General features: G+C 40.3%; 2 protein-coding genes across 2 annotated transcripts in view; both read left to right on the top strand.

Moving 5' to 3' along the window:
* LOC129928415 (putative methyltransferase DDB_G0268948) overlaps positions 1 to 10,282 on the top strand; it is a 28,011-nt gene extending 17,729 nt beyond the window's left edge. The window contains exons 2-7 of the mRNA XM_056042663.1: positions 2,206 to 2,435; positions 3,132 to 3,295; positions 5,701 to 5,809; positions 8,734 to 8,828; positions 8,971 to 9,099; positions 9,763 to 10,282. Coding sequence (XP_055898638.1) covers positions 2,206 to 2,435; positions 3,132 to 3,295; positions 5,701 to 5,809; positions 8,734 to 8,828; positions 8,971 to 9,099; positions 9,763 to 9,859 — 824 coding nt within the window. The 3' untranslated portion in view covers positions 9,860 to 10,282. The remainder of the gene's footprint in view (positions 1 to 2,205; positions 2,436 to 3,131; positions 3,296 to 5,700; positions 5,810 to 8,733; positions 8,829 to 8,970; positions 9,100 to 9,762) is intronic.
* A 370-nt stretch (positions 10,283 to 10,652) lies between these two features.
* LOC129928414 (uncharacterized) lies at positions 10,653 to 12,960 on the top strand. Its single transcript, XM_056042662.1, has 2 exons — positions 10,653 to 10,732; positions 12,222 to 12,960. The coding sequence occupies exons 1-2, from the start codon at positions 10,653 to 10,655 to the stop codon at positions 12,958 to 12,960; spliced, it is 819 nt and encodes a 272-aa protein (XP_055898637.1).
* Positions 12,961 to 14,349: the final 1,389 nt, after the last annotated feature.

Here is a 14,349-nt window from a genome sequence, read left to right as displayed (position 1 = left end):
GAGCTTTATTGTTCGGGTGTATTCAGTGTAGTTGATCAACAAAACAGTATAAACAAGACGATCGATTTAACGAGTAAAGAGATGTGGTCAACACTGATGAACAGTTCATCATATATTTATTCCAATAAAAGGCCACAGTAAAAGTCTCTGTCAAAATAAACACGTCTTTACCCTAGAGGATTCTATCGCTGATTTCCAGTCTCTAACCCAAAATATCCCAAACGTCCCTAGTCCCGTTCAATATACGTCTTCTATGGTGCGTCGCTAAATAACTAATATTATAAACTAGGTGTCTAATACAACGTAATTATCTAGAGCAGTGGGGCCTAAACTACAGCCGCTTCCGGCCCATAAAGCTTATAACAGTGCAAATAGTGCACAGTGCAAGATGAGGCAACAGTGGTTCGATCTTTTATATAATGTATGACATGTTTCGGGTGTTTCTTAAGATAATCACATCCTAGATCTAGATAAAAGCTCATAGAGGATGAATGGAGATGGCGACGGGCAGGGTTTGAACCAGACCATACGTTTAGTAGGTCTGAACACAACCTGTGACGTGGCAACCTTGTGACGTGGCAACCTGTGACGTGGCAACCTGTGACGTGGCAACCTGTGACGTGGCAACCTGTGACAGACCTGTGACATTGCAACGAGTTATTGGTCTCCACTTACCACAGGTTTCCCATGTCCCAGGTCTGTGTTTAGGTCTACTATATATATTAGTCTCATTCGAACCCAGGACTTTGAGACTAACAAACGACAGTCCAGAGGGCGTAGCACAATAGGCTTTGACGAATTTCAGAGATTATATAGTGGCTTGTAAAAAATGATTAACTAGTTTTGGATGTTCCTTCATATTCTGAAGATAATTACATCTTAGCCCAAACCTGCCGCAGGACGACGAGTATGGCAACGGACAAAGTTTGAACCCGGTACCATTATGACCACTGTACGACAGTCCAGAGCACATACCAGGCAACCATAACTTATGGCCCCAGGCCATCATTGATTAAGAGTATTTGATTGTGGTCAAAGCATGGCCAACATACTCTGATTCAGAGGTAAGACACTTATATAATATTGGCTCAAGTATTTATATACCCATTGTGGTGATTATGCTTGTATATATAGGATTGTAAACAGCAGTTGATAGAACCTTGGTTGTAGATTTTTAAAAAATTCTATGTTTATTATTATTATTTGCTATTTTTTCATTGGTCTATTGGTTGGGACAGAGTGACGGCGCTTGGAGTTTTATTATTGTTGTCAAAGGCCTGAGTTATGGAGCATAATCGTACGATATAAGTAATATAAAAGTCAGTTTTCATAATTTTGTATAGATTTACTAGTCGACATTTAATGCATTGTCTACCACTACAGTTATCCTGATTACTTTTATTAAAGTTTTATTTTGTTGTTAATTCATCTCTGGCCTCTCTTTGAGATATTGAAAGAAGTATTAGTACGTTATGTGTCAAGTATAATCCCAGTAAGGAGTTCACAACTATCACAATACCCATATAAACGAAATGCCATAAAAACACATTAGCAGTTAAATGGGATTTCGTCTTTGTGTTGTCGATGGTCGTTGAATTGTAGCACCTAACTGCTGGTAAACAACTAAACCGCTGTACTTACTTACTTAGGCCCTCTCGCGCCGTTCGGCGCATTGGGCGGTAAGCTGTCTCCATAAAGATCTGTCATTGGCAATGTCTGAAGCCTCCTCCCACCTGGTGTCCGCTGCTCTGAGGTCCTCCATGAAGGTGTGGCGCCAAGTAATGCGAGGACGTCCATGTTTGCGCTTTCCTCGTATTGGCCTCCATACCTAGAGTTGTGATGACATGGAAGCCAAACCGCTGTAGGCGTATTATATGATAACTTTTACAACTTAAAATAACTGAAATAACTTCTTTGCGAACAATATATATATATATATAATATATACTTTTTATTACAATATAAACATAGTCAACATAGTCAGGGGTGATTCAGTTTGTCAGGGGTGAGTCAGTTTGTCAGGGGTGAGTCAGTTTGTCAGGGGTGATTCAGTTTGTCAGAGGTGATTCAGTTTGTCAGGGGGTGAGTCAGTCCAAAGATATGTCATTTAGCTTTTTTTTTTTTTTTTTAAATCTCATTCGTAGTTCTAGATCATGTTTTAAAATGTTATACGTTTAGTTTTTGTTGTTATCAATATTGTTTCAGAAATCTTTCCCAAAACTGGACCGGAAACAGATGAAGTCATTCATTCGTTTTACACAGGGAAACAGATGGCCCGAAGTTACGCTGCGTACAGACCTCGCTACCCTGCAGACATTTTTGACACAATTATGTCATATCATGAGCAAATCATAACCAGTGGCCATCAACTGGCCGTAGATGTCTGCTGTGGTACTGGACAGTCCACTCTACCCCTGACGAAACTGTTTCACCAAGTAAGTACCATAGCCTATCACAACCAGTCCAACTTCTGGTCTTACATGTTCACAAGAGAAAGCACCAAATCGAGCCTAAACCAGTAAGCTTCAGGTAGGAAAGTGGGGCTTGTATGGATTGGTTGGTCACCTAGCTTGGAGAAGAAAAAGAAAAAAAAACGTGAAACCCAAGGGAGTTAACCCAGAGAAAAAAAAGAGTGTTATCTTTATCAAACTTGAGGCACAAAGTGGTCAATTCGAGCTGAACCTGCTGCTGCTAATCCCAAACGGTATCTGGCACCTCCGCAGCTCGGGAAGACTTATCCAGTGGTTCACTATGCTTGTATGGAAGCTACGAGGCACTACGCCAAACAGCAGAGTTCCTTACCAGGGCACTACGGGAGGTCTAGGTCTCCCTGCCTTGTCACCAATTGGAGTTCATCTCAGGTATCTGGCACCTGCCGCTCCTTAGGACTTATGCGTGTAGAGTGGAAAACGCACTGACCAGGTATTATTTATTACTATGAGATGAGCCAAAGTCGTTTTGTGACTTGATAGTGATTCCTGTTTGCTTGTTGTAGGACCGGCATTAACAAAAGTACTGAAAAAGAAAAACAAATATTATAAATGCTACTTTAGTTTGCCAGCTTAATTGTTGCTTTAATATCACTAATTGCTTTAACCAATTATATGTTGTTGTTGTTTTGTCTAAATCAGGTGGTTGGTGTGGATGTAAGCGAGGACCAGATAGAAAACATGCCCAAGGGAATACCCAATCTGACAACGTATGTTGGACTCGCTGAGGATTTGAACATGATTGAGTCTGGAACTGTTGACCTCGTCACCATCGCCACTGGACTTCACTGGGTCAACACGAAAAAGTAGGACTTGTCCCTTCTGGGTGTATGAATATGTGGATGTGTAAACTAAGTTGTGTCATTGCGTTAAAAAAATAGGTCTTGCAAGGCTGGTGGCTGTATTGGTGAATGAACTGGTGACTGAACAGGTGACTAAACAGGTGACTGAACAGGTGACTGAACTGGTAACTGTACTGGTGACTAAACTGGTGACTGTACTGTTGACTAAACAGGTGACTGAACTGGTGACTAAACAGGTGACTGAACTGGTGACTAAACAGGTGACTGAACTGGTGACTGAACTGGTGACTAAACAGGTGACTAAAAAGGGGACTGAACTGGTGACTGAACTGGTGACTGAACTGCTGACTGAACTGGTGACTAAACAGATTAATGAACAGGGGACTGAACTGGTGACTGAGCAGATGAATAGACTGGTGACTGAACTGGTGACTGAACTGGTGACTGAACTGGTGACTGAGCAGGTGACTGAACTGGTGACTGAACTGGTGACTGAACTGGTGACTGAACTGGTGACTGAACTGGTGACTGAACTGGTGACTAAACAGGTGACTGAGCAGATGAATAGACTGGTGACTGAACTGGTGACTGAACTGGTGACTGATTTGGTGACTGAGCAGATGAATAGACTGGTGACTAAACTGGTGACTAAACTGGTGACTAAACAGGTAAATGAACAGGGGACTGAACTGGTGACTTAGCAGATGAATAGACTGGTGACAGAACTGGTGTTTGAACGGGTGACTGAAGCGGTGACTGAACTGGTGACTGAACTGGTGACTAAACTGGTGACTAAAGTGGTGACTGAAATGCTGACTGAGCTTGTTATTTCATTCCTCATTAGAATAATAATTAATAGATTAATAAGGTTAATACGTCTTCTGGAAAAAAACCTTAAATTAAACAAAAAAGCTGAAAGAAACTAAGAACAGAAGCAAAATAGAGCCTTAAGATTCACAACAAATGAATACTCACTTTGTACTATCTGTCTCTAGAGTAACACCATCAATTAAATGACTAAATTGAGAGGCACTTCCGGACAGAAGACTAAGAAATAAATTTAGCTATAATCTACAACTCATAACGCACTAAAGCATAACTTTTAAATACAAAAACATATCCTTATAAAATACTCAGAAAGACACAAAGATACGGGTATTTTCCTTATTTCAGTTGCTGGGACAAATTCATATAAATGCTCCTTCTTCTCTAGTGCCATTAGAGAATGGGTTGCCTAAATCAACATCCATAAATAGCAAGCCATTTAGTGTATCCGGCGTGCAGAATACGAAACTATTGCTAAACTAATACTAACATATTTGAAAAGGTTCTAATAATATTCGAAGCCTTCTGTGGCACTGTAGAATCAATACAAAAGTTAAAAAGTGAACGAGGAGCAGACTACTAAGGGTAGCATTTAGTAGAAAATAATAACAGAGTTGTCTCACCTACTAAGCCCTTTGTAATGATATATATATAGATCGTGTGTCAGCAGACGTCACTGTCATTGTAAATAAATAAATAAAAAAAAAAAACTCGATGGAGTTTGTGCATTATCATGTGACGCATTAATAAATTAGATTTATAAGTTCTCATCGGAATGCTGATCTAGTATAGCAAACGCTTGGCATAATGTAGGCGTTTGCCTGAACGAGGTCAGAGGTCAAGCCAGATAAAAGACATGGTTGTTTATTTTCAAATACGAGTTTGAGCAAACTGTTAGATATTATGTCAAATTTATTGGCTTTAGATGGTTTATGTCAGAGAAGACACTTGGATCTCTGAATGTTGTAAAACAAATTTGGTCTACATTTGAAGTTTTTCATTAAAAATAAATTTCCATTTTGTTTATTTTTTTTTTTTACATGATTTGACCTGGCAGCTATTTGCGAACATCTGGGCAATGAGACAAACAGAGTGGTTAGGCGATAGGCTTCCGAATCTGGGGTCCTGGGCTCGAATCTTGGTGAAGACTGGGATTTTGAAATTCGGGATTTTTAAGGCGCGTCTAAGTCCAACCAGCTCTAATGGGTACCTGACTTAATTTTGGGAAAGGAAAGGAGGTTGGTCGTTGTGCTGGCCACATGACACCCTCGTTAACCTTTGACCAAAGGTCATCTGCCCCATAGATCGCAAGGTCTGAAAAGGGAACTAAAAATAAAGTGAAAATCACGTGTTCACATGGCCTTTAGTTAACCAGGGTGTCCAATGGCCAAGACATTGACCAATCTTTTACAGAAAATGAAAAGGATCATCGCGATTTGAACTCAGGACTCTAACCTACTCGTCTCTGGCACTATAATGAAAACACAACAGGGCAATTAAGAACACAATTGTTATTGTAAAATGTTTTTGGTATTATGATTCTAGTTGTACAATTAATATTTTTTCAAACTTTTCTGAAACAGGTTTTTACTGGAAGCCAAACGTGTATTGAAGCCTGGAGGAACTTTTGCAGCCTACACCTGGCTGATGGACCAGTTGGATGATGCCGAAGCTAACAAATATTACAGACAGGTATTGAAGGAGTAGAACCAGCTAGTTCATTTATATTTATAAACTGTATTGGTTGTAGCGAACAATTATTGGGTTTTAGAAATTTGCATAGAATTTTTTCTAAATTTCTTTTTTTTATGGGCGGTAGCTAGGTCGATGTCTTGATAGAATTAGGCGAAACCAATTACCAATTAGAAGGCCTGAACACTGTCTTGCAACGACGTCGCAACCTGTTGGCAGTGGAGGCCCATAGATCGTTGCCAAGTATCAGGTCTGTACGACTTGGAAACGATCTATTGGTCTTCACTTCCCACAGGTTGTGACGTCAGGCATTCTATAACGAGTGGCATCGAATCAAGTCAACGATATCTAACCAAGTCATTGCTTGGTAAAAAAAAAAAAGTAATATCTCTGCATAAAAAATGTATTATATCCATCCAGGCTTTGTAAAAAATGTTTTCCATATTTCCAGAGTTGAAGATAGTTTACTTCCTAGTCCAGACCTCCCGCAGGACAACGGGGGATGGGAGCGGGATGGGTTTGAACCCGGGACCATCGATAAATCAAAACGACAGTCCAGCGCGCAAACCGCACGACCAGGCAGCCATCCTCTTGACATTCCTCTGCCATATACGTCAGATATATCCCATATACCTCATGCATCAAGTGATGTGTGCTGACAGGACTTGTTTGATCAGCTGACGAATCTAATTTATACTTTTCTAGCTTATAATGTCGATGCGGTGTCAACATTTCTCCTAATTTAGTTTGATTTTGATATTTTGGCCCATCGGAACATTTTGGGCCATGTCGTGCCCCATTTGTACTGGGCTCGTCACGTCTTTGTGGTTCGATCTATTAAAGATGGCGGCTTTTTAAAAGTACACCACGCCTGACTGCACATTGAGCCAGCTGGGCAAGTTTTAAACAAAGTAGGTCAACCAGAAAAAAAAAGGTACTTTCTTATTAATGCGCAAATGTTTAGTCAATACCTTGACCTTTGTAAATAAATCCATGGTCGCCATAAACAATATTTCCAAGGAAAGGTCTAAATTAAAGAGATGAAATTTGAGAGATGACTAGAAAGGTCTTTTTGAAATAATCGAAAGACCTAGCCGCAAACCAGGTCAGCTGAGTTCAATCGTACTGACTGAATTACTAAGTATGATAATTTATCATTATACCATAACACTAGCGGACCCAGAAATTTTGAGTGGGGGGTGCGATTTTTTTCCAAACCCCAATCCTAAGGCCCAGTAAGACCTAACCATTTGTATGTGCGCATATAAACAGCATATATATATATATATATATATGGCTAACATGCCCTCATGCCGAAGCTTACTGGTTTAGGCGCTTTGGCCCCTTCTTCTGTTAGTGGAAACAGTTCCACCGGACTTAATAACTGAGCCACACGTGAAGGCCAGGAGTTGGACTGGTTGTCAGAGGCTATTTGAGACTCTTGCCATTAGGAAGCAGTTTGTATATTTATATATGTGTGTGTGTGAGAGAGAGTATAAAAACAGGGTTTCTCAGCAGTCATGTTGGTGGCCTTTCACTTTACAGTTAGGGGGGCTTGGGGAACGCTGCAAGCCCCCATCCCCCCAGTGGTTCGCCCCGACGCCAAGCATTTTCTTGCATTTTTCATGGCAGAAACACATTCTCCTGACATCTACAGCATATTATTCATCCTAGTAGGGGCGGCGATCGCCCCTACCCCTTCCCCCCACTGGATCCGCCAGTGTACCATAATCACTTGCCAATTTATAGAATGAGCGCTAGTGTCTGCCAACATTGTTATTTTTTGTTTTTTTTTACGTTGGGCTTTTCCCACGTGGCCTTCACTTATCAGCTTGCTGGCATAGTTTGGCATATTTCCTTATTTGGCAAATGTATGTTTTCGTCTTTTTCTCTCGGAGACAATCAACGCTGTTTGCGCTGTTTCGTCTGTAAATCTCATGAAGACTTTGTCTTTGTTGATAGTGTCAAATTGTAGTGCAGCACGTTGTGTTTCCTGAAATTTCGTATTTCATTCTAACCATCTTTATTAAAAAAAATAATTCAATAGTACATATATGCCAGGCATTGAATATGCTGTCTTCTAGTCAATGCTGTCTCCTATTCAATGGTGTCTCCTATTCAATTGCGTAACCTATTCAATGGTGTCTCCTGTTAAATGCTGTCTTCTAGTCATGGCTGTCTCCTAGGAAATGGTGTCTCCTAGGAAATGGTGTCTCCTGTTAAATGCTGTCTTCTAGTCAATGGTGTCTCCTAGTCAATGGTGTCTCCTAGTCAATGGTGTCTCCTGTTAAATTCTGTCTTCTAGTCAATGCTGTCTCCTAATCAATGGTGTCTCCTAGTCAAAGCTGTCTTCTAGTCAATGCTGTCTCCTAGTCAATGGTGTCTCCTAGTCAATGGTGTCTCCTGTTAAATGCTGTCTCCTAGTCAATGGTGTCTCCTTTTCTTGTCCATGCTATCTTCTAGTCAATACTGTTTCATTGTAAATGCTGTCTTCTGCTCAAGGTTAAACTCTTTTTCTCTAGAATTCAGTTTTACTATATAGTTACGAGCAGGCTTGCTTATCGTTCAATCTTTGGGGTATGATGCGCACTTTTGGCTCATGCTCCATAGCTTGGCCACACCTGTCTGCTAGTCTTCTCAGACATATACAGGGTTGAAATTGTGTAGAGAGTTTACAGGCCTAGAAGCATAGAAACATAGAAGGATAGAAATATAGAAACCTAGAAATATGGAACCATAAAAACCTAGAAACATAGAAGGATAGAAATATAGAAACATAGAAATATGGAATCATAGAAACACGGAAGAATAGAAACATTGAAACATGGAAATAATATTATGGAAGCATAGAAACATAGAAATATGGAAGCAAAGAAACATAGAAACCTAGAATCGAAACGATTTTATTTTTTTTTTCCCTTCAGGCTTTCGCACTATTCAAAGACTACTATACATCAAGGCCAATGCTTGCCATGGAGAAATATCAGTCAATAGAGTTTCCATTTAATAACATACGAAGGTAAATTTAAATTTTCCGTCAATATCCTTTACACTATGGAACATTTAACAGTTTTTACTTTGTCTTTAAACTGACACGCCAATATTATTATCATATCAAACTGACAAGTTAAAAGAGTGAATATTATTGTCACTGCCCACAGGTTTGATATCCCAATGAGAGAAGAGATGAGCATTGATCAGTTTGTAGGCTGCATCCAATCCATCCATGCCACCAACTTGTACTACCAAGATCATCCTGGCACCACCGTTCTGGAGGAGATACGCTCAAAGTTCGTTGGCAGTCAAACATTTTAATGATTACACGTTGTATTTTTAGCTCTAGTTTATGCCAAGAAATGGCAAAGGCGGTAAAAAAGTAGTTAATGTGGGCAAATGAAACTACTCACTTCCAGAGCTAGATCTTCCAGAATGGGCGCTCGGAGCAGCAAGCAATCTCCACCTAGATCGGTCACTGGTGGGTTCCTCATCTCATGTCGATGAAGGTGTTATTTTCAACTCGGAATATCCGAAACATGGTTGGCCTCCTTCAGTCGTAGAACGACTATGATTAATCTCGAACATTTTTCAACCATGGCTAACATGCCCCTGCTGCCGAAGCTTACTGGCTTAGGCGCCTTGGCCCCTTCTTCTGTTAGTGGAAACAGTTCCCCCTGACCTAATATCTGAGCCACACGTGAAGGCCAGGAGTTGAACTGGTTGTCAGAGGCTATTTGATACTCTTGCCTTTCGGAAGCAGTTTGTAGGCAAAGAAGTGCTTAGTTTCATTGCCACTTCCGGCAATGACAACCTTGCGGAATCCGACATGTTTGTGTTCATGTTCGCTTACATGTCTTAATATAATGTTCATACTTTCTATTAAAGCTGTTATATCTAATTTTTTTTAAAATTTCTAGTGCTGATTTAAAGTGTTCCCATTTTTTGTAATATTTCAGAATGACGTCACTACTGAGTGCTGATGGGAAGAGAGATACTGAGGTCAAAGTTCAAATGACCAAACATTTTTTCTTGCTGCTTGGAAGAAACAAATAATTTGTCTTTTCGCTCGAGAAAGTTTGCAGCGCACGTATAAAAAACATTCACACACACACAGAGACAATCGCTAAGACACATACATAGCGTAGACACAAGTTTACATAAACACACACAAGCTTATATAAATACATTCACATTTTTACGAAAAGCATAAAAAACGCATACACAAGCCTACACAGACACACATACGCTTGCTCAAAACAGACACAACGCACACAGTTAAACACAAACACACTGTGGTGGAATAAGTCCTCCGATCGGTCTGTTTGCACTTTCCGATGGGGATGATGGCCTGCGACTCCTAGGGGGTAAAGTCTTAGAGCCACAACGTGGTAAATATTTTGTTGGTATTATATAGGCACATAGACAGACACAAGCAAAACGCAAAGCTTAATGATTTTGTGGAAGAACAAATATTTAATAAAGAATAATTTAGAAGAAATACAATCGATGAGTAAGGGAGGGGGGGTGTACAGAGTGATATATAACGAATTATAAGCCAATATCATCACTGGGGTGTTGCACATAGAACTCGTGTATGGTTTGCTTATTCGGCTGTCTCTCACTTATCTGTATCCAAGATTCTCCTTCGGGGTGGGGTGAGATGAGGCTCCGTTGTGCTGGCAGCCAGTTGCTGGTGCCCTGCGGGTAGGCAGGCACTAGTGTGATGAATATGAGGATGCCACGCGGTGGGCTTACTCCCGTAGTAGATGCAGACCGGTCCTGGGACTTCAGCCTGGAATGCCTTCAGTTCTGGTCGAGGGTGATGAGTGACTCACCCTAAACGGGAATGTGTGGAGAGCTGCTGGGGTCTACCTTCAGGCAACCAAAACACTCCAGCCCTGATGTAGGAGGCTATGAGATGAGACTGTGAGAGGAGCCTGAATTATTAAACCATACAGGTTGGTTGGCGAGGGGCGCATTCTTGAGAGGAGCGTCTCCCTCAGACTAACATGTTAACAACATTTTACTAGTTCTAATAATAATTGCTGTACAAATAATAGAATAATAACAATAAAATTACATATATAAATGTACAAGGCAGGGGCATAAATGAGGAGGGAAACAGGGGGACCATATTACAGGGTTGTAGCCCCTGTGACCTCATTGACCCACAAGTAAACAAGTCCACTGTTGCTCGTGACCAGAGGACCGTGCCAAAAAAAAAAGGGGGGGGGTGGGTAGAAGAGGGCACATAACTAATGCAGGCCGAGCGGCCGAAAATAACGGGGTAGACACGCGCGACTAATTCTCGGGCCCAAGGATGCATGGTAACAGCACAGTATATGCATAGCAAAAAAACAAGCATAATTATAATGTATACAGGTACATATGCACAGGTAAGGAAATAATCTAGACGTGAGTAGGTCCAGATGATTATGGATATGAATGAATAACAAATGCATAAATAGACATAAGGATTAACTAAGTTGTAGGATGGATGTCCACCGTGGAGAGTACAGTCAACATTGACGAGTAAATGAGGAACACATATTCATAGAGATTTACAAATATAATATTTGGAAGCAAACAAGTGCTAACATGGTAATGATACATGAACCTAAATGTTACAGGCGAAGACACACTAAATATTAATGATAAACTCACTCGCTTTGCCTTACACAAGTTCCCAAATAAATCGTTGACTTGAGAGTCTTCTGACTTCTCAGTGATTCTGATCTAGAATGGCATTAACCTGAAACTTTCGTCTCCGGCTTTTATAGGTTCCCGAGCGGTACGTTAAGAGTAGTGATGATCCAATGGCCAGCGAGTCTTTTGAGTTTAGAATTTCTAAATTGGACCAATCTTTTCATTTGGGGCTCGCTCACCTGACTTTTTTAACCCGCGACCTGGGGGGGGGGGGACGAAGGAGGATGAAAGCGGAACCATGCAATAATTATCAGGCTGGACCATCGCTCGATGGCGCAGCGGACGGGAGATGATTTGAAAAGCCATGGGCGTTAGGAGTGGACACCAAATTTTAATGTCCCTGGACTTTACGGCTGCGTGAGTTTGTTTCGGCATTTGGGGCGTAACTTGGGATGTATGTTTATGGCCTATAATTTGGTGGTTGGATCTAACCTTGGTGTAATAGGATATTTGTGTTCTACACTGGTCAGTTTAGTGTTGAGAGGGGGACTGTACGGTGCTAAACAAGTGGTTAAGAGGGGGGGGGCGTAGTTCCGCACTGGTCAGTTCAGTATTGAGAGGACGTATTTCGTCACACACACACACACACACACACACACACACACACAATAACTAACAAGAAGGCTCAAGCTCGCACAGTAACAGCGAAAAAAAACGCCAGACCAGCGCAAAATTTAAACAATGCTACCGCGAATTCACCCAATACTAGGGCAAATCGATTCGATACCAACGCTAACACAACCGATGTCAACGCTAAGACAACCAATACCAACGCTAACACAACCAATACCAACGCTAACACAACCAATACCAACGCTAACACAACCAATGTCAACGCTAAGACAACCAATGTCAACGCTAAGACAACCAATACCAACGCTAACACAACCAATACCAACGCTAACACAACCAATACCAACGCTAACACAACCATTACCAACGCTAACACAACCAATACCAACGCTAACACAACCAATACCAACGCTAACACAACCAATACCAACGCTAACACAACCAATACCAACGCTAACACAACCAGTACCAACGCTAACACAACCAATACCAACGCTAACACAACCAATACCAACGCTTACACAACCAATACCAACGCTAACACAACCAGTACCAACGCTAACACAACCAATACCAACGCTAACACAACCAATACCAACGCTAACACAACCAGTACCAACGCTAACACAACCAGTACCAACGCTAACACAACCAATACCAACGCTAACACAACCAGTACCAACGCTAACACAACCAATACCAACGCTAACACAACCAATACCAACGCTAACACAACCAATACCAACGCTAACACAACCAATACCAACGCGAACACAACCAATACCAACGCTAACACAACCAATACCAACGCTAACACAACCAATACCAACGACATCTTGTATTTGTTTAGTCACATCCGTATGGCACTAGACTAGAGTGTAAAATAAAAAGAAATATAACCGGCAAGAAAAATATTTTTTTTTTGTTTTCTTTAGTGCTCTGTTTCACGTTCTGGTTGGCACAGGTCAAGACCTCAGCAACTACACCAAACTCAACTAGTATTGATATTCACCATAACCATCATTTTTACTATTACACTATTATAATACCATTTGGAGACGAAAGGCCCAGGAGAGATCGGAATAGAAGGATGTGTTGAAGCAGGCCAGAGTCCTCCATGGGCTGTAGCGCCACTGGGATGAATGGATGGGTGGATTATAATACCATCATAACACCATCATAATATTGCTTGGTCGAGTGGCATACACTTCGGACTGCCCCACAATGCCCCCCACCCCTCTTTCTTAAGGGACGTCCAAGCCTTAAAAAAATCGCTTTATAAAACTTTCCTGAAACTAATAACAACAACAAAAACCATGGCTCGTAGATAGTAAACTTTCAGTTAAACAAATCATGACATTTACCAGTTAAATTATCCTCAGTTCAACTATTCAGAGCAGAGTTGGACAAAGGATGCCATTAGCGCGGAATTCTCCGCCAAGGATAAGGTTTTTTTTTTTAACATTGCGGCTTATATTTTCTTACTATTGTTAGAGCGGCTGGAAGTATTGACTCTGAACATTGACTCTGAGCATTGACTTTGAACATTGACTCTGAACATTGACTCTGAACATTGACTCTGAGCATTGACTTTGAACATTGACTCTGAACATTGACTCTGAACATTGACTCTGAACAATGAACATTGACTAGTTAAAACAAAACATTGAATAGATAATACCAAACATTGACTAGTTAATACCAAACATTGAATAGATAATACCAAACATTGAATAGTTAATACCAAACATTGAATAGATAATACCAAACATTGACTAGTTAATACCAAACATTGAATAGATAATACCAAACATTGAATAGTTAATACCAAACATTGAATAGATAATACCAAACATTGAATAGATAATACCAAACATTGACTAGTTAATACCAAACATTGACTAGTTAATTCCAAACATTGAATAGATAATACCAAACATTGAATAGTTAATACCAAACATTGAATAGATAATACCAAACATTGACTAGTTAATACCAAACATTGACTAGTTAATACCAAACATTGACTAGTTAATACCAAACATTGACTAGTTAATACCAAACATTGAATAGATAATACCAAACATTGACTAGTTAATACCAAACATTGAATAGATAATACCAAACATTGAATAGTTAATACCAAACATTGAATAGATAATACTAAACATTGAATAGTTAATACCAAACATTGAATAGTTAATACCAAACATTGACTAGTTAATACCAAACATTGAATAGATAATACCAAACATTGACTAGTT

This window comes from Biomphalaria glabrata, chromosome 9 (assembly GCF_947242115.1).
Source record: "Biomphalaria glabrata chromosome 9, xgBioGlab47.1, whole genome shotgun sequence".
Lineage (NCBI taxonomy): Eukaryota > Metazoa > Mollusca > Gastropoda > Planorbidae > Biomphalaria > Biomphalaria glabrata.
Note: the sequence above shows the minus strand (reverse complement) of the source record. Positions and strands in the feature narration are given on the sequence as shown.

What these genes read in the sequence shown, in the direction of transcription:
- LOC129928414 (XM_056042662.1), top strand. Translation starts at nt 10,653, where the DNA reads ATGTGTGGAGAGCTGCTGGGGTCTACCTTCAGGCAACCAAAACACTCC. An exon ending in GGAGGCTATGAGATGAGACT is followed by an intron (nt 10,733 to 12,221) that starts GTGAGAGGAGCC and finishes ACCCAATACTAG; the next exon opens with GGCAAATCGATTCGATACCA.